General features: G+C 45.7%; 1 protein-coding gene across 2 annotated transcripts; it reads right to left on the bottom strand.

The window, feature by feature from the left end:
- Positions 1-893: 893 nt before the first annotated feature.
- On the bottom strand, positions 894-26292 carry NEK9 (NIMA related kinase 9). Of its 2 annotated transcripts, XM_042791090.1 has the most exons (23): positions 25989-26292; positions 25453-25482; positions 24540-24717; positions 21520-21575; positions 20589-20659; positions 18599-18704; positions 15904-16035; positions 14816-14926; positions 14181-14245; positions 13169-13219; positions 11906-12098; positions 10524-10668; positions 9379-9579; positions 8917-8963; positions 7935-8090; positions 7437-7545; positions 6713-6874; positions 6163-6333; positions 5877-5936; positions 5111-5301; positions 4715-4879; positions 3835-4047; positions 894-3428 (listed from the first exon to the last, which is right to left on the bottom strand). In XM_042791090.1, exons 1-23 carry the CDS (start codon positions 26175-26177, stop codon positions 3306-3308), a joined length of 2925 nt encoding a protein of 974 aa, XP_042647024.1. In that variant the 5' UTR covers positions 26178-26292; the 3' UTR covers positions 894-3305. The 2 variants fall into 2 exon arrangements, with proteins under 2 accessions (XP_042647024.1, XP_042647025.1); XM_042791091.1 differs by lacking the exon at positions 25453-25482 and having other exon boundaries at positions 25989-26291.
- Positions 26293-26351: the final 59 nt, after the last annotated feature.

The raw sequence follows: 26351 nt of genomic DNA on the forward strand, positions 1-26351 counted from the left end.
CAAACGGCCAGCACTGAGATTGGAAGTGTAGATTACAGGAAAGGTACTGAAATTAAATTACTAGGCTTCATTTATTATCTTTGTTTCAGATCTAACCGTGGGTAGTTCATTCCTCCTTGCTGAGCTATTGTTGCAAGTCAAGACAGACAGCAGCATCTAGAAAGCATCTGATAACTGGTTTAAACCTTAGTAACAGTTTAGCCAAAGCATCAGGCTCAGCACTGGGATTTACCCTGCTGCTTTGCTATGATGTTACCCTAGCACTACTCAAGCTTTGTTACTCGTGCCAGCTCAGCTTCCCCTTCTGCTACTGCAGTACAATCCCTCCCTCGGAGACATGCTGCATTTTCAGTATCCAAATCTCTGGTGAATTTTAAGTCTTTAACCCAGCTCTGCCTCTCAAGACGTTTCACCATTTACTAAAAACCCTGATAAAAAGTCAGAAGTGACAGGCATTAGGTACAATGTGCAGGAACAGTTGGCCGAGCGAGTGTTGGGCAGGTTTTCCCTTCTGTAGGCCTTAATGCTCAGTAGCTGTTCTGAGAGAAACAGGTACTACTTCCCTTTGAGCCTCTCTCTTCCCATTACTCATTTCCCACTTGGCACTGAAACTGTTGAAATAAACACACACACAAAAGCTCCCTGACGTCACTAGGAGCAGATGCAGCAGCAAGAGAAAAGAATTTTGTTGTTTGTTTATTTGTATTTTTCCCATACCAAAGAACCTGCAAGCCCCTTGTCTCTTTCTATAAGCAGAAAAAAAAAAAAAAAAAAAAAAAAAATCAAACAACAGAATGCCATGAAGCAAGATGACTATATGCATATTTCCCTTTCCTCTGTTGGAAAAAAAAAAAAAAAAAAAAAAAAAAAAGACAACTCCAAACACAGGAGAATGAGTTTAAACATTTATTTAAACAGAAACTCCAAACCACTACACCCTTTAACCTTTCAAAAAAAGACAACGACAAACTAGTTTTCAGCCAGAGTGTCGGAGCAGGCATAAGTTGTGTTCCACTATAACAACTCAGTAGCAATACTAGCAGGAGACCAACACATATGGAGCTAGCACTGCAAGAAGGGGAGAAGTAAAAAAGGTTTGAAACTGCTCAAAAGGCACTTCTGCCCACTTGCCCTTCCATTTTCAGCCCAAGACGAAGGTGCTGGCTTTAAACTGCTTTTTTGGTTGCATAGCTGGCTGGTGTGAAATCTGTGGTCTGTAACAGGCACAACCTGGATAGCGTGAATCCTCTAAGGCACATATGAGATTGCGGAGCACAGGGCGTCCTCTGTCAGGGACCCTAATCCTCCACTAGATCCGAGGGGAATCCAGTCTGTGCACCTAGCTTCCCAACTGCAGAGCATTGAGAAATGAGGATAGCAGTGCACTGCAGGAGAGCGACTCCCATCAGCTCGGTGCTTGCTTATTGGACATGGCTCAGGCTCAACTCTTCACTCCTCAAAGGCACTGCTGCAACGTGACCAACTCAATCGTTTCCAACCGCAACAACCCTCAAGCCGGGACCCTAACTTGAGAACTGGCACCAATGCACATGGGGGAAAGGAGAGCCGAGTCACAAGGGCAACCAAGTGATGTGGCCAGGCCAGGGTGCTTGACACTCACCACCTCCCAGGAGGGCTGTCCTCCCAGCCTTCCTGCAGCAACGATGGACAGGCACACTAGTACGATCCTTGCCCTGGACACTGCGCTGGAGAGACGGCACTTGATTCAGCCCCGGGATACTAGCAATAGGCATCAAAGAAGTATTTAAGGAGCATAAGTTACAAGCAGAATGGTTTGGTATCCACCTCTAGAGACAAATGGGGAATGCTGGCTCCCCCAAAAGAATCTCTCAAAAGAAGTCTAGGAGAGGCAATAGGTTATCCAACTCCACTAGACCTAAGGCAATTATAGTGACAGGCCACTGATGGGGATGGTTTAAGCCTAATGAAATCACAACCCCACACTCACAGCAAAGGTGAGAGGGACTCAGGACTCCTTAGAGGCTTCATGTAAGGCAGGGGAGGCTAGCTGCTCCCAGGGATCCTACCAATCCCAAAAGCTTAGTTCAAAGGCAGCTTGCTAATAAGGGGAATAAAATTAACCTCACTCTTTAACAGGAAATGAGAAAACCTTTAGCATCAGACCATGCCTCTTCCCATCTCCAATTTTCTTGGGAAAGCCTCTTGCTTCTAGAAAGAAGGTGAATTCCGGACAGAGACTTGATCATTCATGGTCATTGGGGAAGGCTGCATCCTGTGACCACGGCATTAATGACCTATTCTGGGTAGGAAACTGCATTCCAGCTTCATCAAAACACTGAGTGGAAAAACATGGATTCTTCCCACACCCACACAGAGCGTGGGCACCAGGGGCTGAGCAGAACAGAAGCCAAGCAGGGAGCAGCTACGGGCTTATGCCAAGAAACCAGAAGCTCTGGCACCTAAACCAAGTCGAACAGCTGGAGCAAGAAATGGGTGACTTAGTCTGAGGCCCAGACGCTCGTCATCTGCCTGGGAAGCAGGTGGTCTGAAACTGAGAGCGAGAGATCCCACCTCAGACAGTCCCCACTACTGCTATTGGAAACTACACTCGATTCACTCATCTCGGTGCATTGCCTGGAAGTTGGAAAGCTCTAGGCACCCAGAATAAAGCCTTTAAACTCTGTCTATACAGGCCACTGGACACAGCCACAGAGCCAGAAGCTGTGCCTCCAGGCCAGGGACACGCTGTCTACCATTATCTCCCTAACAGGAAGATCTCCACTGCCTCCAGAATGAGACGCCCCCTGCTCCCTCTGCCCCTGAGCAGAGGGGAGCAGCCTCACCGGCTGGGCCTTACCATGTGGGTAGGGAGAGGATCCTAGTCCTTCACCCCTCTGAAGTGAAGGTGGCAAGTCTTAGGGTTCAGCCAGCTTCAGTACAAAACACGTCTCCTCCTCTCGTCTAGAGATGCAGTGATGAATACTGGGGTCCCAAAGGCAGCTCCCAGGAAGCAGTGAAACAATGAAAGGGCCACAAGCCGCTACCGGAGCCATCGCCATAATGGGGCCGTTCTGCCTCACGTGCAGAATTGACAGATAAGGTACAAAGAGGAGCTGCTGCTGCTTCAACCACTGAGCCGGCCTAGAGCTCAGGGGCCCTTCCCCTCTCAAACTCACTCCTAGTTCATATCAAACGTACATGGGTGCTGCTCTGGAGCCTCCGGCCTCGCTCCTTGTCTGCGAGTGACCTGAAGCCAGGAAAGCCGCTCTCTGCATTCGGTTAGTGTGCTGTGAAGTTAGATGGATCCCAGTGGGCTCAGGAGACTAGAGGCTGGAGCGGCACGAGTCCGTTCCCAGGAGACACCAGGAATCTGAATCCAAGTCAGGTTTCGGATCCACTTCCGTCTCCTCTTTGGCTGTCTGTGTTCCTTTGGAATGAACCTCCACCTGCCAAAACACACAGCTGTTATCCAAACAGCTCTAGGACTAGCTGTGAAGAAGCTAGGAGCCACACAAAGCACAGTTTCTATTCTCCACAGCCATTTGGGACTCTCCACAATATCTGACAGCTCATCCCTTCTCATCAGAAGAAATAAAGGGGAATCCCAGGTCCCTCAAGGACTGGGCTGTCCTCACAGGAAACAGTCGTCTTGGCTTCGCTCCTGTTGCTACTACCAGAGCCCGCACCAGCAGCTCAAGAGACAGGCACCACGCTCCATCCCCCCATTCTGCTCTGAGAGACACATTTCTTAAGCGCTGCTTCATTCTGTGCAGCCTGCACAATCTACACAGGAGCCAAGATCAGAGTAGTGAGCCCTGAGCATGGATGTGCACCCAGGTGATGGGTCCTCACCTGCTGTATTCTCTCCGTCCCCCTGCAGAACTGCTGGAGTTGGGCACTCAGACGAACAGTTTCCTGCTGCAGCTTCTTCTGATCATCCAGACACTGTAAAACCAGGCCTCGGAGGTGTGTCACCTCCACCTGCAGAGCACTACACATGCAGCCCGCAACAGAAGATGCAGCCTTCCCTTCACCACATGGCAAGGTTGGACTCAGGCAAGTAGGCTGCAGAGACACAGGGGGATGCCAGGACAGGTTTGAGTGCAAGGCCAGGAGTTGTATATGTCACAAAAAGAAATCATGCACAGAAAGTGTCACCCCAGCTCATTTCCCAACTTCCCAAACTTCTAGCAGCCAAGGCCAGCAAGCTACTACTCATCACATCTTCAGTACAAAGCTACTAACTTCCTCCTTTTTCTGGGAAAGCTGCTCATGTCCTCCTATCATCAAAATCCATTCGGTTCACCCTCCTTTACCTAAAGCCTGGGATCTGTGCATCCTCTTGGGACAGAAAACTCCTGGAATAAGGTAGTTTCACAGGTTGTAATTTCTCAGTGATTTTCTATATCAGTTGCTCTTCCTATCTCACAACAATTTCTGATTTCTAAATTTCTATCTTCTGCTAGGCTTTTTTTTTTTTCTGATTGCATTAACTGGATTTTTTCCCGAAACTGATCTCATTATTTTCAATCTGACCAAGCCCCAGCTTTTTGTTCTAGACTGCTGTGAATTGTTCTGTTTGCAGCATCATCTCTGATTATCAACAGCCCTCTTTTTCACATCCAGATGAATTAGGCCAATCCAACACCCTCTTAGCCCTCCCCATAATTCAAACATTGTCATTTAGAGTTCCCAAGAGCTTTTGGCCAAGCATTCACTTAGATAACATTACCCAGGGCTCTGGTTTGGGCTTGTTTAGTCCAACAGGTTCCTCAGAGGCCACTTTGAGTCCCTGAAGTTTCTGGTAAGGGAGAGTCTCCTTCTCGGGCTCTGAAGATGCCATGCTCAGAGGAAAGGGGCTGTCAGGCATCGGGATGAATTCAGCATTCTCCAGCTCCTGCATACACAAAAGCAGTACTGTCAGGCCCACCTGCCTTCCTGCAGCTGACTTCATCTCCTCAACCGATGCACCAACACCCTCTTGTGGTAAAAAAGGCAGCAAGGCCTAAAGGGCTCCCTGCGAAGCACAGCTCTGAGAACCTTTCAGAGCATCCCTTAAAGGTGGAAGGGGTCACTCGCTTTTCCCCAGCCTAGATCATTTTAAAGCATTTCTGAGACACCACATTACCTTCCGCAGCCAGCCAGGGCAGGAGCTGCTGTCAGCGCTGTTGCCTCCCTTTGCTTCTGTCGTGCTGATCCAGCCCCCCAGCTCACGATCTGCTTCCATGGTTCCCCGAAAGCCTCCACTGGGATTGGGGGTCTCCGCTTCCTGTTCATTATCCTCTTCCTCTCCTCCTCCAGTTGTGCAGCTCTGAGCCACTAGTAAACAAGAGTGAAAAACTATACTTTCCCCACCTTTGCCATTTTTGTTGCCAAATCCCAGCTGGAGCAGAGAAGATGCAGAAATTTGGGCTCTATGGCCACAGTGAAAGCACACGCTAGCAGCATCTCCCTCAACAGCTTAACTCCTAACAATCGCTGCAGGCATCCCCAAAAGGGCTTGTGTGCAGTAGTCTTTTGCAGCTTCTTGGCCCCAGCCCTCCCACAGGTCCAAGAAACATGACTCCAACTCTCCAGCAACGGCTTTATAGCCCCGCTTCCCTCCCATATCAGCTCCCTTCAGTGAATTCCTCTCAGCTTCTTCTTGTTAAATTGAAGATCCTCAAATACAAAGGCCTCACTCCACCCATGTTCTTCCTCCTCTGCTTCAGTTCTCTCTTTCCCAGCTTTGGCTCATCCCTTCCCATGCACAGCACCAACTAGATTTCCTCCCTTGGAGCTCTTCTGGGAGGCCTTTCAAACACACAGAAACCATGCTGCAGGACCAAACTGCACCCACTCAAACTATCCACTGAATGGACTTAAGCCACAGATCCCCAGGGCAGGTTACTCACCAGTACCAATGGACAGGCCACTGCTGTTGGATCGGATTGTTTTAGAGTTCAACACCTTTTCTGCAGAGAGAAGCATGCTTTCAGTTAGTGTGCCACATGGAAAGCAAGACAACTCTTACAAAGGCACACATAAAAGCACATGTTGCAGGCCTAGAGCTCAGAGCAGCTTGCCACATTCCCCCACAGCAACCTGGCCTGTTCCCAGGCAGGATTTATAGTCTAGGTCCTGGCAAGCAACACAGCATCATAACCAAATCTCAAAATTCCATCCTAAACTCACACTTACCAACAATGATGATGGTGTGCCAGCCACGGCATGACAGGTCTGGAACGTGATGCAATGATCCAAATATTGGCCGAGGCCATGAGGTACAAATATCTGAGCCATGAGCTCTCTCAGTGGATGTCATTGCCAGACGCCCATTCCCGCCGTTACCCCAGGCAAAGATATGGTTGTCTGAGGAAAGAGAGATTCAGAAGCCTCAATCTGCTCACTCCCTCTCGGCCTACAATTGCTACAACAATCACAGCCTTTCTGCTGTGACTGCTGTCCCAAAGTATGGAATCCACCAGCTCCGTTCTGCCAGTGGGAGAACAAACTGATAATGAATCTAACAGGCAGCCACCAAGTCAACACTCTGCATCCCCAGGGACAACAAATGCTTGGAGCTGCACTGGGACAACTAACAGGGCCAGACAGCCCCAGCCAAGGAGGATTTCTTTATTTCAGTGCAGTGCTGTGGGGGTGGTCTAGGAAATGATCAGTGGGAGCCAGTTAACCACCCTGCAAATCTTGTTCAAAGGTACCCACCACAAGTTTGCAAAGACCCACTCACCGTCAGTAGCAGCTATGGTGAATTCATCTCCACATGAAACCCTGATCACCTGCTTACCCCCCAGGGGGCCTCCCAGCAGGTTAATTCCCAGGTGCTTCTTATAGTCCCCAACACCAAGCTGTCCGCACTTGTTGGAGCCGAAGGTCAGCAGGCGGCCTCGCTCTGAGAGGAGGAACAAGGAGACAGTGACAGCGAGGGCCCAACTCTGGAAGCAGACATGCATGCAGAGCACTAGCAGCAACAGCCCACGACCAGGAAGGACTCCGAGAAGCCAGCCAGGCTGGGAGGGGACAGTGCCAGCCAAGAGGAATGGCTTCAGCCTGGAAACATCTCCCCAGTTCCTTCTCCCTTTGCTCCCTTTTTCTGATGCTGGGGGCTTGGTCTCCTCACAGCCTTCTGCTTGGTGTCACTTGGGCAAAGCCTAACTCTGTCATAAACGATTCCTCCACTATCCCAGAGCGTGAGTCTTCCCTAAACTTTTTTTTTTCCTTAATAAAAAAAAAAAAAAAAAAAAGAAAAGAAAAGCTGACCCAGAAGCTGATGTTGCTGCTTCAGCTGGCCAGGTGGCAACACTGCTGAGGAACAAGAATCCTGGGTTTCTGGAGCAAGCATGAGCCCTGCTACCAAGAGCACAACCCTCAATGTCAAGGGCCAGGATGAAAGGGCAAAGCTGATGTAAAGTAATCCAGCAACTAGTATTAATTTCCTAATACATGGGGCTCACCATCAATGGAAGCTGTGTGTGTCTTCCCTGGAGCAATGGTACGGATCTTGTAGAAGGACAGCTGCTTGGCCAAAGTAAGGGAAGTGGCATATGGTACCTCACAGTACGTCTGAGAAAAGACATGTAGGTAAGCACAGAGTGAAAAACCACACGTTCATCAGCTAAGACCTACTCAGTCAGACCTTGGCAGACCACGTTAATCTAGACAGTCCCAACACAGGTTGGGTAAAGAACTGCCAGAATCCATGTCACTGGCTAAGTCACCCTGCAGAAGCTCGCTGTATGTTTCACTACCTCTGATCTGACATAAGCCCTTAGGGCAGACAGAAAACTGAGGAACAAATTGCCTCTTCCCCCAGTCCCAGTATCCACTGTCTTGGATTGGAACTAACAAATTGGCACAAAGCTAACAAATACTTTGTCACTGTCATGGGACCTCCATTTCCCTATATACTACTGACTGCTGGGAGCTGGGGCCAGGGACCCAAACACACTCACGTCATGGTTGATTATCCCTGATGTGCACTGATTCAGGCCCAGCTTGTTGAACTCGTTGAGTCCACATGCCAAGACTTTGCCTGTCTGGGTGAGCAGGAAAGTCCCATCACAGCCACAGTGAACAGACACAATGTTTAAGGTCTTCGGAACATCCACCTATGTGGAGGAAATACATCCTGAGAAAATCAAAATCCCAACACATACTACATAGAAGCTGGCACATGGAAAACATGGAGTTAGAGCAGTAGTTCAGCTAGTCTGGGCACTGACAATACCCAATGCAGTTATTTTGAATGAAAGTGCAAGAATACCATCAAGTCTATAGCATACTGAAGCTCCAGTCACAATGCAGAAATTCAAGGCATTCTAGACCTTGTGCACAGACACAGGAACCAGAAATGTAGTGCCCAGGCATCCCGGCCAGCTGGGGTCTACAAGCACCATACCCAGTTAGCTGAGCAGGGCTGGGACTGTGCTCTGTGTGTGCACGATACCGTGTGATCACAGATATTTGGCTTCCAGGCACATCCTTGTTGGTTTCTAACCCCCAATGGCCTAGATTACCGCAAATTACCCCTAGCACTGTATTTCAAGAGGGTTTTACTTTCAACTCATCTTTAACTCATTATGTCAAATTCAAAGACTCCCCGTTGTTTGCATTGCCGTGAGTTTCCTCTACAGACCTGTGGTATGCAATTTGGTATTTCATTCTACAACATTAAGTTTGACATTTCCAGTTCCAGACTGGAGATTAGAGCAATGAAGCTCTAAGTTATGATGCTGGCTGGTTACAGAGCGGCACATCTCTCTGCCATGATGTCTATGGACAAATGAAGCAAAATGAAAAGTGAGGAAGTTAAAACCCTCACAATCTCTATACCACCTCAGAAAAACACCTGAGCCTCAGGCAGTTAATATTTCCAAAAAGCAACTAATTTGGATTTATGCCCATGCAGATTTTGAGAAGTAGTCACAGCCCTACCTTCTGAGGGGTGTAGTGATCTTCTTCTGAATCCAAGCCCAAGCGCCCTGCATTAGTGAAAACACTGCAGTTAGAAATGGCCTCACAAGGTGCCTGCCCCTAGCAAATGGTATTGCCTCTCCTCAGTCCCAAAGGAATCTCCCTACAGAACTAGAAACCTGCTCCCCTACATGCACCATTGCCTGCAAGTCCTCAAGGTAATCCAATCCCACTCACAGAACAACTGCCCTACCCACAAGGAAGCCAAGCAGCACCCTAGAGCTTCCCAGAGTAAAGTCCCAAGAGCTCAGTCCCCAGTTCCCCACTTTTACAAGGAAAGAAAGCCCCAGAGAAACAATGTTCTTTGCCCCAGGACATATCAGACAGCCCTCACCCAGGCCCTGCATTAACACACCTGCAGCAAGCCACTTTCTGAAGCGCACATGCCCCAGTGCCTTTAGGTTCCAGGGTGTCTCTACCTACCATACTCCCCACAGCCCCATGTGTAAACTTCTCTGCTCCTGGTCAGCACTGCCACGTGGTTATCTCCACACGAGACCTGCTCCACAGGGTTGGTAAGAAAGAAATCCAGCTGCAGGGGCTCAAGCACTTCAGAGCCATAAGCCTTGTCAACGCCAACGCATCCATAATAGTCTGAGCCAAAGGCATACACCTGGCCCTCATCTGAAGGACACAAGGGAAGCTTGGTCAGCACACAGGGCCTGTATTAGGCTGCATATTAACCTCTTAGGACACAGCCAGAGCAACCACTCTTCATCTTCCTCTATAGTACAGAAGAATGTCATCAGGAGAATATGGAGTCCTTTCCTGTTCACATTAAGATGGACGACCTACACCACAACCTGCAGCTATTTCAGGCCACCAGTGTCAAAAAGTCTTGGGTCAAACCCGCCACTTTCTTTAACAAAAACCCATAAATTGATCCTGTGGCTTCCTAAGTCACTCCTCCAGCACACTGAGCATCTGAGCCTATTTTTGTCAAACCTCTGCTTTTCCAGCACTGGTAAAATAATATGGAAGCTACCTTGCTGAGAATTAGGTTTTCATGGGTAAAGCGAGATTCAAATTCTTCCGTAAGTGACACCACCACAGTTAACACATCTTTGTATGACCAGGGTCAGAACCAGAGGCAGCTACCAGGCCTCAGTCTTTCTGAATGAAATAGCAAATCTCAGATACACATCTTCTTTTATCATTGGGTGACTCTTTCCCCACACAGTCAAAACCCAGTTTCAAACACATTTACATTCTTGACTTCAGGCTCCCCTGTGTTTAATATGGTCCTGTATGGAGGCAACACATGCATTGGTAAGAGCAGGAACTCTGTGACCCTGCACAGCCACAAGGAGCTGTGCTCAACACCCAGCTTCATCACCAAAAAGGAGCACATCCTTAGCAAAATACCCAGCCTTCTTGGGAGTCAGTATCTTTCTCTGTATAATAACGTTGATCTATCTCCACTAACACAGTTACTATCCTCAAAACTGAGGGGTAATACACGGGACTCCCTCTTCTGTGCACAAAGCTGCTCTGCTAATCCTACTGTGAAGGCAAACATCTCCACAGCACAGCAAAGTGAGGGAGAGTGGTCCCCTTCCAGCTCTCACCTGTAATGCACACTGTGAAATCATCTCCGCAGGACACCTGGCGAATGGCTTTTCCCTGAAGCTTCTCGACATGCTTTGGCTGCCGGTACGAGGCTCTGTCTCCATGTCCCAGCTGCCCATGCAACTTGGTGCCCCCCTGCATATTCTGCAAGACAGAAACATCTGGTAAGGTTGTGTATCCACAACTACAGAGACGGTGCCAGTAATTACAGCACCTTGAATGAACAACAGAAGACAGCAAAGAGCAAGAGAAAGTGCGTTAGCTACCTTAGGGAAGAAACTGCTATCTGCTATGTGGCATAACAGCAGGCAACATTCTAAATGGCAGCACAGGCTTTCAGGCCGTTATGCACTAATGAGGAGCGATCCTGTCTCAGGCCACCAGCTGGTGAGGAATCCCTGATCCTTTCTGATCTGCCAGGCTACAGAACCCGCCTTTCTGCTACAGGACTGAAATTCACCCTTCAGCTTTTTGACCTACTACTCTAAATCCTAATGTCTGCAAAGAAATCCATAACATGAAACAAATGTCACTGAAGTGGCCAGACCTAACAATTCTACAGGAAAAAACAAAACAACTCTGAGTAGTGTTGAAGCTGAAACTAAATTATTAGCCAGCTGAAAGTTTTCAGTAGCCATTCTTGCAAGAATATCCAGCAAACGACTTCAACTTGCTTCCATTTGGAACTCTTTCTTCACTCACCTGCCTACCAGTAATTTCTAATCTGTTTTAACAGATTCTGTATCATCAATACAAAAGCTGGTGGAAGCCTGGAGATGCAGAATACCTCCACGTCACTGACCATCTAAGCCTAAGAAAACTAGATTCAATTGTTTTAAATGCATTATATGCCAGCATTTTTTTATTCACTTTAAACTATTACAGAATTTCCACTTATCATGAAAAGCAGAGTTGTTTAGTATAAGACATGTCTGGTTTCATCCACAAGTTGCCTCATGGATGACATCTGTATTATGGTCACTCATCCCACCTATTCTGATCTCAGAAAATGTTCCTCAAAAACACACAAAGCCATCAGAGCATCACAAAGCCTCCAAGTGCGTTCCCAGTCATCAGGAAGGGGAGGAAGAGATGTTTGATGCAGTGTCTGGGCTTGCAAGTCCACCACTTAAAATCCTCAAGCACACAGCAAGTCTCCAATACGTTTCCTGTCACAATGGAAAACCTCCCAAGAACACACTTGCCTTGGGAGACCTGGGGCAGCCCCAAAGCAGATGTCCTCACAGTGTCCACTGCAAACAGATTTCCCCTTTTCCAAGCTGCTGGCCCATTTGATTTTAACAGGCTCATGAACGGTCAGCACTGGATCTGGACTCTCCTGTCCCACCCTCACCCCCTCCCTGCAGTTTCTTTCACTTACCACCCAGGTGTAGAGCTCCTTCTCCACTGTCACCACAGCAAAGTGAGTGTTACCAGCACACACCTGGCGTGCACTGCAGCCACTTTTGATGGCATCCAGCTTCTGGGGGGTGGACTTCCCACCCCCCCAGACATACACCTCACTAGTGCGCGAAGTCACCACGGCGATGGGAGCCTCATTCATGGTACTGGACCTGCACAAAATACACATGCTATTAATAACGAGTTTGCATTCACTGTCATCATTCATTTTTCTACCGTTGTCCATCAGTTTTCATTTCACAACCATTCATGGTTTTTATTTTCACAAACTGCTCTTTTTATTGAGCGGTTGTGAGGCCTCAACTACTATGGAGAGACTCAGGATCAAACCTGTTACAGAGCAGCAGAGAAAGTAGCCTCCAGGAAGCATTTTAAAAAGCCTACAAATCCAATTTGATGTAATTTTAAAAGACCAGGCTTTTACTGAATGGCCATGGAGCTGCTCCAATTTCTGAAAAATGAAAGCCTTACAAATGGTCATGAAATCTTTCTCAAAATACAGAAGCATCCAAAAGCTTCTAACTTCCCTCTCTCCTCTATCTAAATTACAGGCTTCCATCCAAGGACAAAAATATAACTCTGTGATGCAGGTAAGAATCAATTCACAAGAAGATTGCAAAATAGAAGTTGTAATCAAAGCAAACTGTTTGCGAGCAACACACGAACTGGAACAACTTCACACGAAGTGCTCAAATAGTACTTCCAACTTTATGAAGAACAAAAGGTCAAATTCTATGTGAAAAGTCAACAGAAAAAGAGCTATACATGTCAAAGAAGCCATCTGCTTCACAAAGCAACCCTGCTTACAGGCTTGCTGGGGACTGCGGAGAACATCTGCATATATCCAGTTTTATGAATTATATTTATTTAATATTCAACATTCAGACAGGCATATTCCTCCTGCTCAAGGGAACCTGTGTGAAAGGAGCAATCTACATTACATCCTCAGAAATGCAGGCTGTAAAGACTACATCCTCAGCAGGACAGATTAGAGCTGTATGGGACCTGCTGAGGTAAGGTTCCAGCCACACATCTAAACAGGATATAAGACAGAATAAAACATGGGACAATAATCATGTAACATCTATGTCAAATTCCTAGCATTTAGGGATCTTCTACACTATTCCATTCAGGTTGTCACAGACTAACACTATCAGCAAAGTTCCTCTCTGGGGAGCTGTTGTCTCCAGACTTCCTTTCAAACACATGCCTAAATAATTACCTTGGTCGCTTATTTGGCCCATTAAGCAGTGTGACTTTCTCTTCCATCTCCCTGCCAAAGGAGAAAAAGGATTTTAGGAAACAGTAACATCATCCAAAGCAATTTACTGACAAGCAGCACACACAAACTGCTTTCCTTTCCAATAAAACACTGCTCCCTCTTGGAGGAAATGTGGCAGCTGTTTACCAGCTCATAGCAATAAATACACAGTAAGTAGGACAGAAGTAATGTACCATATTAGCTCACAATCTTCCAGGAGAGCTGAAGACAACAAACTACATATATACCAGAATGTGGCCAACCAATACCCATACTGCACAAGAATGACCATAAATGACTAAATATTATCAGGATTTGGGCTTTTACCAGTGTATACAGCAAGACAAAACTCAAAACTTTGCTGACCACCAAGTAAAAGAATCTTTGTATAAAGATTTAAGTCAGCTGTCCCCAAAGCAACCAATGTGGGATCCAAACAGTCCAGAATTATGGTCAACCTTTCATAAAAAGAGAGTGTGAGGGCTGATGGTCAAACCAAGCTAAAATGGGCCACTTTCAGTGTAACTGTCTCTAGAAGAGGGAGGTGACAACGGGAGAAATTGAGGGCTCTCTATATTGCATGATAGGTGTATTTTGAAAGGCCTTTCCCAATGACCATACAAGGATCTCTGTGACCTTTCGTTCGCATATATTTGAAGAGAGGGAACCACCATTCCTCAAAGGAGCCTCAAAAAGGGAGGCCTCAAGTTTTTCAATACAACAGCTTTTAAGACAAAGGACACAGAGACTTTTCTCACCATACACATGCACCTACAGAGCATCAAATCAGAAGACAAGACAGCGAGAATGCAATTCTCCTCTAGAGAGGATGAAGTATACTTCAACAACTGCCTCATGTCAGGCCAAATTAACTTAAGGACTCTGATACAAAAGCATAAACATCACTATTCTGCACAAACCCTCATGCTCTCCCTGACATTTGTCCAGGTTTCAGGCAAGACCATCTGATTACCTCCTGCGTTTGCTGAGAAGGGGATGCTCAAGCAATTCATCTGCAGTGGGTCTCTTCTCTGGATCCTGAAAGAAGTGAGCAACAAGTCATTTCCTGGAAAGTGCCCATTATCTACAACAAAATCTTGGGCCAGAAGACCTCATTCAAGTCTGCATGGACCTCCTTCCCTGACTCCATTTGGAAGGGAAAAGAATTAATTTGGATAAATGCCAGCGATGTGCAGGAGGGACTTTCATGATCTGGAGGTATCAATATTGTGTTTGCTTTCAATTAATTAATTCCCTATAGAAAGCCAGAGTCAAGGTCAGAAAGACAGACCCTTAAGAGAGTGCACTAAGATGATGCTCCCACCTCCACGGCACTGAGTTAGAAAATAATTGCTTCTGCCAGCCCATTAAACAATTGTTGCCAGAGTAAACCTAGCACAGAGCCTGCAGGACTGAATGGCATCTTAAGACAATGCTTTCAGAGGACTGCAGGAAGATGAGCCTTAGTGATGCCCCAGGCCTCACAGAAATTACCCTGCATCAGCAGCCCTTGTGCTGAAACAGGCATGCCATTCCCCTTCACCCCTGAATTCCATGGCTTAGGCAGCTGGGAAGGGGTGTCTAAAAATTAAAAAGTATTTCACCAACCTGATCAAGGCAGGAATTCACCATCTGGATCAGCTCCCGGGAGTAGACGGTGGAATCAACTTCCATGGCGCGATTTCCCTGTACAATCTTCACACAAAGGTTCAGGGGATTCTAGACAGAAACCAGAAACCAGCTGTAAGGGAACTGAACTGGCCAATGTGTCCAACAGGGACTGATGCTACAGGTCACCATTACTTTCTTTCTTCTTCTCTTAACAGGACACATCCTGCTTCTTCCCTGCCTACCAGGTTCTCCAGAAAGCTAATAATTCCTGCAGAAGTGGTACCTTTGGTAGCTAGGACTTGGTGGCAACATCCAGCTTTTCACCAAGTCCCCTAACAGTGGAGGGAGGATAGGCTTCTCTCTGCATGCAATCTCCTCTGCAGCATATTCCCCGTGAAACACTGCACAGCAGCAAAGTTACTGGGGATTTGGTAGCCATGATGAGAGGAAGTCAGGAAAGGATGGTATTTTCACATTCCCTCTTTAAGGGTTACAAAATCTTGCACCATGGCAGCTAGCAGCTTTTCCCATCTTGTGGCACAAGCTAGAAAAATCATGCATGCCAGCCAGCAATGCTCCCTTTCACACTCTCCATGCCAGCACGACCACATTTCTTTTGCACCCAAACTTTGAGAAAGTGTAACAGGATTAAATCCTATGAAATCTGAAGGCTGGAATTTTTTGCTACAGAATGTGCTGCACAGAAAATTCACAGATAGTAAGGCTGAAAAAAAACAGACTACACAATCACAAACTTCCTCCTTGTAGAGAAAAGGACATTTCATTCACAACGACAGACAATACAAATTAGCACAGCTTGTATTCTGTATCTGGTAAACCCAGGGCTACAGAAGACAAGGGTGGGTTTGGCAGATGCCGGAGAGGCACCTGCAGTGCAGGGTAGGGGAAATCATGCAGACATTTTCTCTGGCTACAGTTGGCACTCCCAGGCCACTGTTTTCTTAATCAGCAGATTTAAACAACAATGAAAGGAAAACATGAGTTAAGAAAGCTATGAACCAAATGTGAATCTCAGGGTGATAAAAAATAAGGTCACTCAGTCCCATCCTGGTTTGCAGACTTACAGTAGCATCAAAAGTCCTCTTCAGAGTAAGCAGCTCAAAGATGACACAGCCCACAGCCCAAATATCCGATTTGAAGTTGTATTTCACACCCTGGCAGAGTTCTGGGGACATGTAATACGGAGTTCCCACCAGCTACAAAAAATAACATTTAAAAATCAGAAATGATCCAGCAGCCTTCAATTCATGAGCTCTGCATCTATCATGTTCACACTGGCCCATTAGCACCAGAGCTAGACACATCTCTGAAGTGACACAGATGACACACCCCACCAACGTGCTGGAGGAACAGAAACAATAAGCATGTTTCTTCCCGTCCCAGACACCTCTCTGCTCAGATCCTGATGTGGTACATACTTCTCAATAGAGTAGTAGTCATGACAATGCAGAAAGGACTTGCCCCTCTCTTAAATATACTACATTTAGATGTAATCAAGGGCTTAAGTACTGGCCAGGCATATGGAAATGCTCATAAGAGGTTGAGAGAAAAGGGATCTAGGCAAAGCTTCCAAACACAGACGCCAGCCCATGGCTTTAGAGTGACTCTGATCACAAGGAACTGCCAGGACAAAGGCTACTCTGTCTCCAATCAGAGGAGTTACTTTTGGGTCAGTAAGTAGAAAGCTGGCATGAGTCCCACCTGAATGACCTTCATTTCCAAAGTGGGCTTTCCTGTTTAAAACAAACACCCCCCACCACACACAAAATCCCAAACCCCAGAATTTAAATACAGAAACCCTCCCAACTACAACAGAAATAGTGGCATAGCTCAACATCACAACGAGACAGAACAAACATGATAAAAGGTGTAAGAATGAAGCTTCTAGATGAAGGGAGCTCATTCCCTAGCAAGGAACAAAACAGCGAAATAAAATGAAAAAGACAGAATTTAGAGGGGAAAATATTTATAGTTGCCCTCTTTTAAACTCTCTCAGCAAAGCTCCAGGCACTACAAAGCTTGCCTTTTATTAGGCTCTGCTAGTATACTAGATACCTAATAGGCACATTCAGAATCTGCCATTTCCTTTCCATTTCCCGTTACAGGGCACAACAGCTACAGAGCTATGCGAGTCCTAGCCACAGGAAGGTTTAGAAGCCCACCTAGTTGGAGAATCATATGAAGAACTAGGACACTGAACCTAAACTTTTTTTAGGCAAAGGATTATGTAAGCTTTCTGTAAGAAAGGCACAGACATATTTTCTATATCTTCCTTGGTAAATAACAGAAAGAACGATAAATTAAGATATCAGCGTTTAGTAAGTAAGATGTAAACATGTTACAAAATTGTAACTTGTCACTTAAACTTACAAATACTGACAATAACACATTCTGTGCTCATTTCATAAAAAATGAACTTGCAGACTGCCACTGGTTATTAGATCACAAACTGAGCAACTAGCTCAGAACACAGCCTGCATATACAGAATAAAATACGGTCAAAGATATGTAGCTCAAAATTTTTCAGAAGTGAGAATGGGAAAAAAAAAAAAAAAAAAAAAGCTTGCAGGTACAGATGAACACACACAACAGGCAAAAACAAACCTAGAAATTCACAGCACAGACTGCACTTTCTCTGATAGCCAGAAGGCCGTGAAAAATGTGACAAAACAGAAGTGGCTGTGCTGCAGCCCAGCTTAGCAATGACTTTATGCAGTAGCCTTCAGTTCCCCTTAACTGTGCAACTGCACAATAGCACTCATGTTCTGGAAGGAGGTTGGCAAGTATTAAACTACACATCCTAACAGAACACCAACAGCTTGCATTAAATCTAATAACAGAGCCTGGTAAGGGGAAGTGCGAGCTGGCTTGCATCCCAAACTGTAATAAAGGCCTTTAGCAGAAAGGAACTCCAGACAATGTCTCCCTTTCCAAGCCTAGTGCTCACCACAGGAATTAATGGAGCTGGGAAATCCAAGCTGAGCCTTTCAGGTGCCTGCAATACAGTTTACCCTGCATCATAATTGTGGTTGCAAAACTGCTTTCTGGAAGGGTCTGAAACAAAGAAAGCTAAGCTTGACAGCCTTCTGGTAGAATTAATCTCTCCTACAGAGCTTTGAACCCCTCCAAAAGCATTACCAATAAACCATACACTTGTTTGTAATTCAGTGCAGAGCCTGAGTACTAAAGAATTAGGAGACCTATCTATAGCACGGTGCAATGTCAGGCAAGCACATGCAAGCTATCTCAGATCCAGCTGAGGCAAAACGCCCCTGTTAGCACAGCAGCATGACCAAATTAATTTATCTTGATAAGATGGGCTTAACCAGCCCTGAGGAAGAGCACTGTATTGATGTGACTGTACTGCTGTATCTGTACCTCTGGATAGCACTGCCTTCATATTACATAGATTCACATTTGGAAGTACCATGCCTAGGTATCAGAGAAAGAAGAGCAATGCTCTCTAGCACAGCTACACTGGCTCTGGCACAATTCCATGCCCATAGTGGCACTCATCTTTAGTCTGCTGCTGCTTTGCAGAGACACAGACATCCAAAAGGCAACCTGGGAGCAAGGATAACTGCAGGCTGCAACATACCAGCAAATATGCCATGTTAGTGAGATAACATTGAGAGAAATCAAGGGAAAACCACAGAAAACAAGCAGCAAGAACATACAACATCCCTGGTCGTCTGCGAGGCATGCAGAGATGAAAGAAAAACACACCTCAGTTTGCACACAAAGGCAGCAGATACTCACAGTCTCAGCCATAGAGTACTCAGAGTTCAGCTTCTTTGCCAACCCATAGTCTCCCAATTTAATCAGGTTTGCCTTAGTTAGAAAGATATTTAATGTCTTTATATCCCTGAAAGGAGAAAAAGAAATGCAGACACTCAAACATATTTCTGGATTTCAGAGTTTTCCACACACTACTACACCTCCCTCCCCAAATGAGGTACTTGCTACTCTGCCAACACACTCTCACTCACGCACGGAGCTCTTCAAAGGCAATCTGACCCCAAGTACAGGGGCAGCAAACTGCAGTTATCCATGTTTTATCACATCCCCAGACAAACACAACACAGTCTAAGAAGTTCAGGCTCCAGACACCTATGCAAAGGCCACAGATCAAAGACAGCTCTTTTTCCCCTCTCAGTCTCTTCTCATATGAAGGTCATTGAGCAGGTCTTATTTTTCCTGGTTTTATAAATAGACCGAAGCCAGGAGTGCCGAGCTCACTAAAAACATAAACATATGCATGAATATGTATGTATGCAAATATAGACACAGAGGGTGTGAAACAGATGCCACTCTAGAACTTAAACATAACACCCCTCTACTTTATGCCTCAAGAACAACTCTTTATAACATGACGTACTATGCCCAGAAGATCAAAAGGCTGATGGCCACAAAAAATGCTGAATTCTGAAAGTCACTGAAAATACTTTCTCCCAGAGTAATTTATATGTCGTTTCACAGATCGGTACAAGAGGCAGTAAATACAGAGAGGAAGCCCCCACATTATGATATGCTTCCCATGGCCAACATTTCATAACACCCCCTTTTCCTAACGTACCATCAACAACTTCCCAGTGTAGATCAGGACAACATCAAGTAAAGCAGCACTTTGCATTCATCCACTTGGGGCATCGCAAAGTCCTGGGTCACTCTGACAATGTCTGCAGCAGAAGGAAATCACTGCAAACATTTAAATAACTGTTCAATTCATTATGATGGAAGGATCTGGGGCCACACATGTTCCTAGACTGTGAACCCTGCTGTGAAGATGGGCAACAGAGCTGGCAAGCAGGAAATCACTGCAAAGCAGGACAGACATGACATCTGCTTTAGTTCAAAAACTTAGGTGCCATTTTGCTGAGTGTAGGGTACTAACCCTTCATTAGCAAGGCTTGCCAACTACCAAAGATTTAGAATGGCAGCAACCAGGATGCTATCCCACAGAAAACATCCTCACACAGCTGTGCTCATTAGTTAGAGAAGGATGTGATGCAGCACACAATCCAACCATGCTAGAAACAGCTGTCTACATGTGTGGTACTCCCCAGAACATCACAGCCTCCTTGAAGCACATGTAAGCCATGAAATTTACCCCTCCCAAATAGAAAAGGGCAACAGAAAAAGATAATTAGCTACTCATTCAAATCTCAGAGTCAATGTCAAAATTACCACTTTTAGTTAACAAGCTATATTACTTCCTTAAATAACAGGCTGAAGAAATGAGATTCAGCCAAATGCAGGACAAATCTTCGCATGGGCTGTATTACAGCAATGCACCAATGCAAAGTCTTCATCACAGTTAGCCTCCAGGAATTACAGAAGGATGTACACGTTGAAGCCACTAATTGTGGAACAGGTAGGAATTACCTTTGGCCTGTGGTAACTGCTCTTCCTACCCACTTTAGCAAACATCATTTATGTGCTATGGCAATAAAGGGCCAATTTACTTCCTTCCTACGTGGATTAACTCTCTGTTCACTAAGCTGCAGCATCAAAGACAGCAATTCCATTTTCACATACAAAATTTCTTGCACATTTATCACAAGACAGCTTCTAGCCCAATAAAAATTCTTTACAGAAGGGATACTTAACATGAAGGTAGTCCAGGTATGCTTTGGGAAGAAGCTCAGTGCTTGCTTTAAATACAGAAGCAAAGGCTACTCAAAGGAGTTCTGCGCTCACATCCATGAATCGCACTGGTTACCTTAGCTTTACCACATGCCACACTTACCTGTGAAGAATCCCTGCTCGATGAATGCAGCTCACAGCTGATGCAATTTGAAAGAGATACCAAACCACCATCTGCAAAGGTAGGAATAAAAGCGCTACATGAGGCTCAAAAAAACCCCATGTCCCAGTCACACAGAGGCACAGCAAGAGGGCCTGACCATACCATTTAGATGCCCTTTCAGGAGTATGAAAATGTAGAGTTTCCTGTTTTGGAAATCTCTGAAAAGATATTCCAAAAAGTAGATTGTTCTAGTGCCATTCATAGTGTCTGTCCTGACAAGCGTCAGAGAATGCAGTGATTGAAAAGACTTAGGAATGACAGCTAATGACCACCTGAGAAAGATCTACGGTTGGGCTCTCTGGAATATGAACTGGAACCATTTAATATTCATCGTGAGCCAAAAGGCCTTAAAAGTCATTATATAAGACAAATAAGTGTAATTATTAACCACTTCAGCATGAGGTAGAAGCAGAGAGCAGAAAATAAGTTTAAAAAAAATAAAGAGAAAGGAACAAGAAAAAAAAGAATCTATAGCGAGATAGATTCAAGGTAATGACTCAGAAAAGAACCTACAAAATGGTCAAGACAAGGAAGAAATTGAGTATCCACGAGAAAGAAACACAGCACAAGGTTTTAAAGTTAAATGTTAGCCAAGATGATAGGTGACCAAAGTCAGTTAAGTGCTCTTTTTCATTATGTTTTCCCTTGGAAGTTTATACTGCTTATAGACAGCCAAAAAGGAAAATAAAAAGTTTCTGATAGTCCATAAATGCTTGCAATATTCAGCAGGAGGAAGGATGTCAGTCCCTAGATATACACAGAAATTCCCCACCAGCGCCATGGAAAAAATGTTGTATGAATACTCAGAAACCAGACAGATCCCCAGAACATTAGGCCAGCCCCACTGCTCCCTCAAACCAGTCCAAATTACCTCTTCTTCAAATAACTTGTCTTTCTGCCGCAGAATCTTATCGTAGAGGTTCCCTCCTGTAATTATAAGTAAGTGAGAAAGACAGAGAGGTTCATCTTAGTTAATGGCAGCAGTTACTCTGCTCAGGTACTGCTGGGAATACTCACATGCCCTAAGAGATCTAATGAATCACTACAGCCCTCCCTCAGCACTCTTCACTTAAACTGGTCAGGCACTCACAAAATTAAGTTGTTCATCCATTTAAGAACTTCACTGGCATATCTAAGCTTAAGCAGAGATGATTCTTCCCTAACACCATCGTTTAATACTCTCTGAAAAGTGAATCAGTAAGGTGGGCTAACAGTCCCTACTTTTTTTATCTGTAAGCGCTTTTTGGGATACGTAAACATTCATAATCTGTACAACGAATCACGAGAGACTGTCCTGCTCAGCATTATATATAAATATTATATTAAAAAAGAGAAAGAAAGTAATTATAATTTCAGAGTAGTTGCTGAAAGTACAAGTTACTGCCCAGGTCCGACTTGCCTCTCTCCTTCATCTGCCCTGCCAAATACATCGATGCACAATTCAAAAAGTGTTGACAAAGCATCACCACCAACAGAAGCCTGAAATCAGCAGACTCTTCATGGTACCTCACAATTTCAAGACGGCAAACGGAAAATCAAGGAGAGCTAAAAGAAATGAGGCTGAGGGTTGCAGGCAGTGAGACTCCCTGTCAGATTAGCATCCTACCAGTAAATCCCAGATCTCTGATCACATCCTGTTGTTATTCCATTTCCCAATTATCATATATTATGTCCTAATAGCAACAGAACACCAGACCCTTTCCCATTCCCATGGGTATGGTGCAAGACAGCTTTCTGCTATATGATTTCCGTGGGCCTGTCAAGTTGTAGATGTCCAAAGCAGGTCGCAATGGCTCCTTTGATTCCTTGATGAACTTACTTCAGACTTCCACATTAGGAAGATCTTTCTAATATTCTTATTAAGATTCCCTTCACTTAATTTCTTCATTCATCTTTGCTATAACCTCTCAACAATTATTTTTTCTGCCTTATATTTACATTTGTAAGTTATCTACAAATCACTCTTCACATTCACAATTTAACCAAAGTATTCACTTCTGCCTCTTCTTCTGAACCTCTTTCCTAGAGATTCAGATCATGTAGACTTTCAGTGAATTGTTCCTCATCTCTGATCTTTTGCCATTTTTTTCCACAGCTTTTCCAAACCAAAGAGCAGCATGACAGGTACTACATTGCCAAAATCCTACACAAGGAGACAAATTAGCTCTTGACTCAGATAACCAATACCTCTATGCACACATACTAAAAGAAAAACAAATTACTTCCTTCTTTGTTTCATCTAATTACATCTAACCTCATGCTCTATGCTCTCTTCAACAATAAGATATTTCTTCCCAAATCTATTTCAGATGTATTCATCGATGTTATCTCATGATAAATCCAAGTCTTATGGTATCACGATATACATACAGAACTATAGGCAAATAAATCTATAACCTGGCTTCCTCTCCTGTAAAATGGGGAAAATATTTACTCAAATTTGAAAATCTTTCCTACATCTCCAGAAGAGACATGCCAATTAAACAGTAAAAACTTTGGATTCTGAGGAGTGTCTGATAGTGACTAGTCCAGCCTTACTTTAAAAATTACTCACAAATCTTGGACTTGTACACTGGAAAAAAACCCCACAGAAGTAACTATTAACACATTGGCAAAACCAATATCCATAAGTCTAAACGAGATTCTCTCTTTCTCATGTCCCTAGTTCTGTATCACTCAGATATATTCAGGCAACACAGGCTATGTACTCATCTCTTGGTTATTGTGCCAAAATAAAACAGTTTAGAGACATTAGCATGTACAGACTATGCAGCTTCTCTCTATGCCCTTCAATTAATTTATAATGGCCCCAAACATGCAGTCTTTTCGGGGCAGCTAAATAATTCACACAGAGTACTCGTAAAATAAATGGTGCATCAAAGAACTAACGCTCCCCTACTCTTGCACTGGACTCCACTCCGCCTAAGAACAAAAAGCAGAGAAGCAAACCAGCTTTGGTCAACCTACCAAACAGGGTGTTTGACATCTCTCAAAAATACTCTGCACAACTCTGTTGTCCTTCCCAACCTGTCCCAGTGAAAGCAATCTGTCTAAGATGATAACATGATGATAGCCTTTTCCACCAAAAAAAAGTTTCTGCTAACAAGCCAAGGCTTAACATAACCTCCAAACCCACACAGGATACCTACCCAGGGGAGCAGTCCCACTCATCCAAATAGGAACCATATTGCAGTTCTAGGTAGGTATCCTGATCCAGCAGTATTATATGTACACGACCTCTTCCTCCAGCTGTCTAAGAGCAGCTGCAACTCAGACCCTCATATCAAATCCTTCTATCTCTCCATCCCATCTGGGACTGTTTCCCCTGCAAACTCTACACAGTACTATCTGATCTACTCTTGGATGGAATTTTAAGTTTTCTCCACCATCAGAAGGACCAGATTTTTTTTTTTCAATAGTAAACATAGAAGCTGATAGCACAAGACAGCAAAAAGTCCTGACTGCAGTGTGCCAGTAGATTTTTAAGCTCTGATTTATAATTGCCAAATAGAGAGGTCTATTTAAGTGATGCTACTGAAAAACAGCCCCACTCTGTTCTGACAGAGAGGCATGAATATCTTCACGGTCTTTTCCAACTGTCCTGCTAAAAGAACACAACAAGGCACATTAGAAGTGTACATTACCAATAACCCACTTTTTCCACTGCACCAGCTACTCATAAGACTCGAGAAATCATCTACTGCCTGCACTAACTACTGGGCTTCTTTCTTTGGCACCCAAATCAGTCAGAAGGGTTCTCAGAAGCTATGCAGCAGAATTCATCTCCATTCCCCTGCTCCCCAGAGGACACCCCAGGAACACTCCCTGCAGGTGCTGCAGGAAGGTGACTCAGCAATGCAGCAGCCGCCTAAGTGGGAATGGGGATCTCACCATTACAGTACTCCAGCTCAATCAGCAGCGTGGTGTTATCCATGAAGTGATTGTAGTATGCAATGATGTTCTCGTGCTGCAACAGGGCAAGGATAACGATTTCATTCAAAGCATCACGACGTTCCTTTTCTGACAGCCGGGTCAGGTCCACCTCCTTCCACACTACAAGTGAGTCATCCTGAAACACAAATACATCCTTTAATTAAAAACACACTAATATGAAAAGAACAGTAAGTGCCTTTATAGCAGGAAATTAAAATTTCAGGAAAGGTAAGACTTTCCTGCCTCTGATAAATTTCAGATAAGGATTCTTCACAACAATAAGTTTTGAGGTTTTCTGTTTGTCACTAGGAATAGTAACGGCCTGAAGCCATCTTTCTAGCTGGTCAGCACTTGTTTTGGAAAAAACACCACCAAAAAACCCATACTACAAGTTTTTCAGGGGAAGACACAGAGTTTATTTTGTTTCAAAAAAGACTAAACATACTCTGGTTCAATAAAGGGAGAACAGGGTATTTCCAATCCTGTAACTGTAGGATACTGTACAAGACTATAAGCCGTTACAAGTACCCAGGTATTCCTGAAAAAAAATAAATATCAAGGAAAGAAGAACAAATTTAGTTTGCCTTGTTAGGCCCACCCATGTTGTCAAACATGCTATGAGTGATGTCAAGTGAACACTGTTCACTTACAACTGTCTGAGCCATGACACCTCAGGGTAGACTTCCCCCCAGAAAAAAACCTAAAGAACTTCCCTTGGGAACCAAGTCAAACGCTTTTCTTTGACAGCTGCTAAAAGGCACAACTGCGATCTAACTGGATGGGATTAGACGACTTGGGAGCAACAGGAGGACTGGCTTTTCAGCCAGTTTCCCCTGAGTGTGCTGAAATGCTGATCACGCGAGAGAGTTACCTGTATGAGATGCCCCCATGTCCTCTGTGACTGGAATAAAACATAGAAAAACGAGGAATCTATTAGCGTCAGAAGAGTCTCTGCATCTCCCTACAAAACTTCAGGGGGACTGAGAGACTGGTGGCACGCAAACGTGCCGAAACCCAAACCCTGAAGTAGTTGCTTTGCGCTGGAGCTGTTCCCAAAGTGGCACCGGGGGCTGTCACCCAGTCAGTCACCCCGGGCGGCTGTCTGTCTGTCAGTCACTCCTGGCGGCTGTCTGTCTGTCAGTCAGTCACCCCGGGCGCCTGTCTGCCTGTCAGTCTGTCATCCCTGGGGGCGAGCCCCGCTGCAGCTCTCCGGCGCCTCCAAGCACCCAGCCTCCGGGAACCACCCTGCTCGCCCTGAGGGAGACCCCCGGCCCTTCGCGGGGGCAGCCCCCGAGGCCCCCTCCTCGAGTGAGGAGGAGGAGGAGGAGGAGGAGGAAGAGGAGGGAGAGGGACCCCGCTGCCCGGCCCGGGCCCGGCCCGGCCCGCCTCGCCGCCGGGGCAGCCTACCTCGGTGCGGCGGTAGAGCGTGGCCTCGCCGAAGGCGCCGCGGCCCAGGGTGCGGATGGGGATGTAGTGCAGCTCCTCCTGCTCGCCGGGCAGGCCGCCGCCGCCGCGGGGGCCGCCCCTGCCCGAGGACTCGCTGCCGAAGTCGGAGCTGATGGAGTCGCAGTGCCGCTCGTACTCGCCCAGCGACATGGCGGCGGCGCGGCCCCGCTGCGGCCCGGCGCTCCCTCAGCGAGGCCCCGCCAGCCCGACGGGCTCCATGTTGGCTCCCGCCGACGACCCGGAACCGTTTCCCGCCGCCGCCGCCGCGACCTCCGCGCTCCCGCCTCCCGCCGCGGCCCCGCCCGCCGCCCCGGCCCCCCAAAA

Source organism: Tyto alba, unplaced genomic scaffold (genome assembly GCF_018691265.1).
Source record: "Tyto alba isolate M040663 unplaced genomic scaffold, T.alba_DEE_v4.0 Super-Scaffold_18, whole genome shotgun sequence".
Taxonomy (NCBI): domain Eukaryota; kingdom Metazoa; phylum Chordata; class Aves; order Strigiformes; family Tytonidae; genus Tyto; species Tyto alba.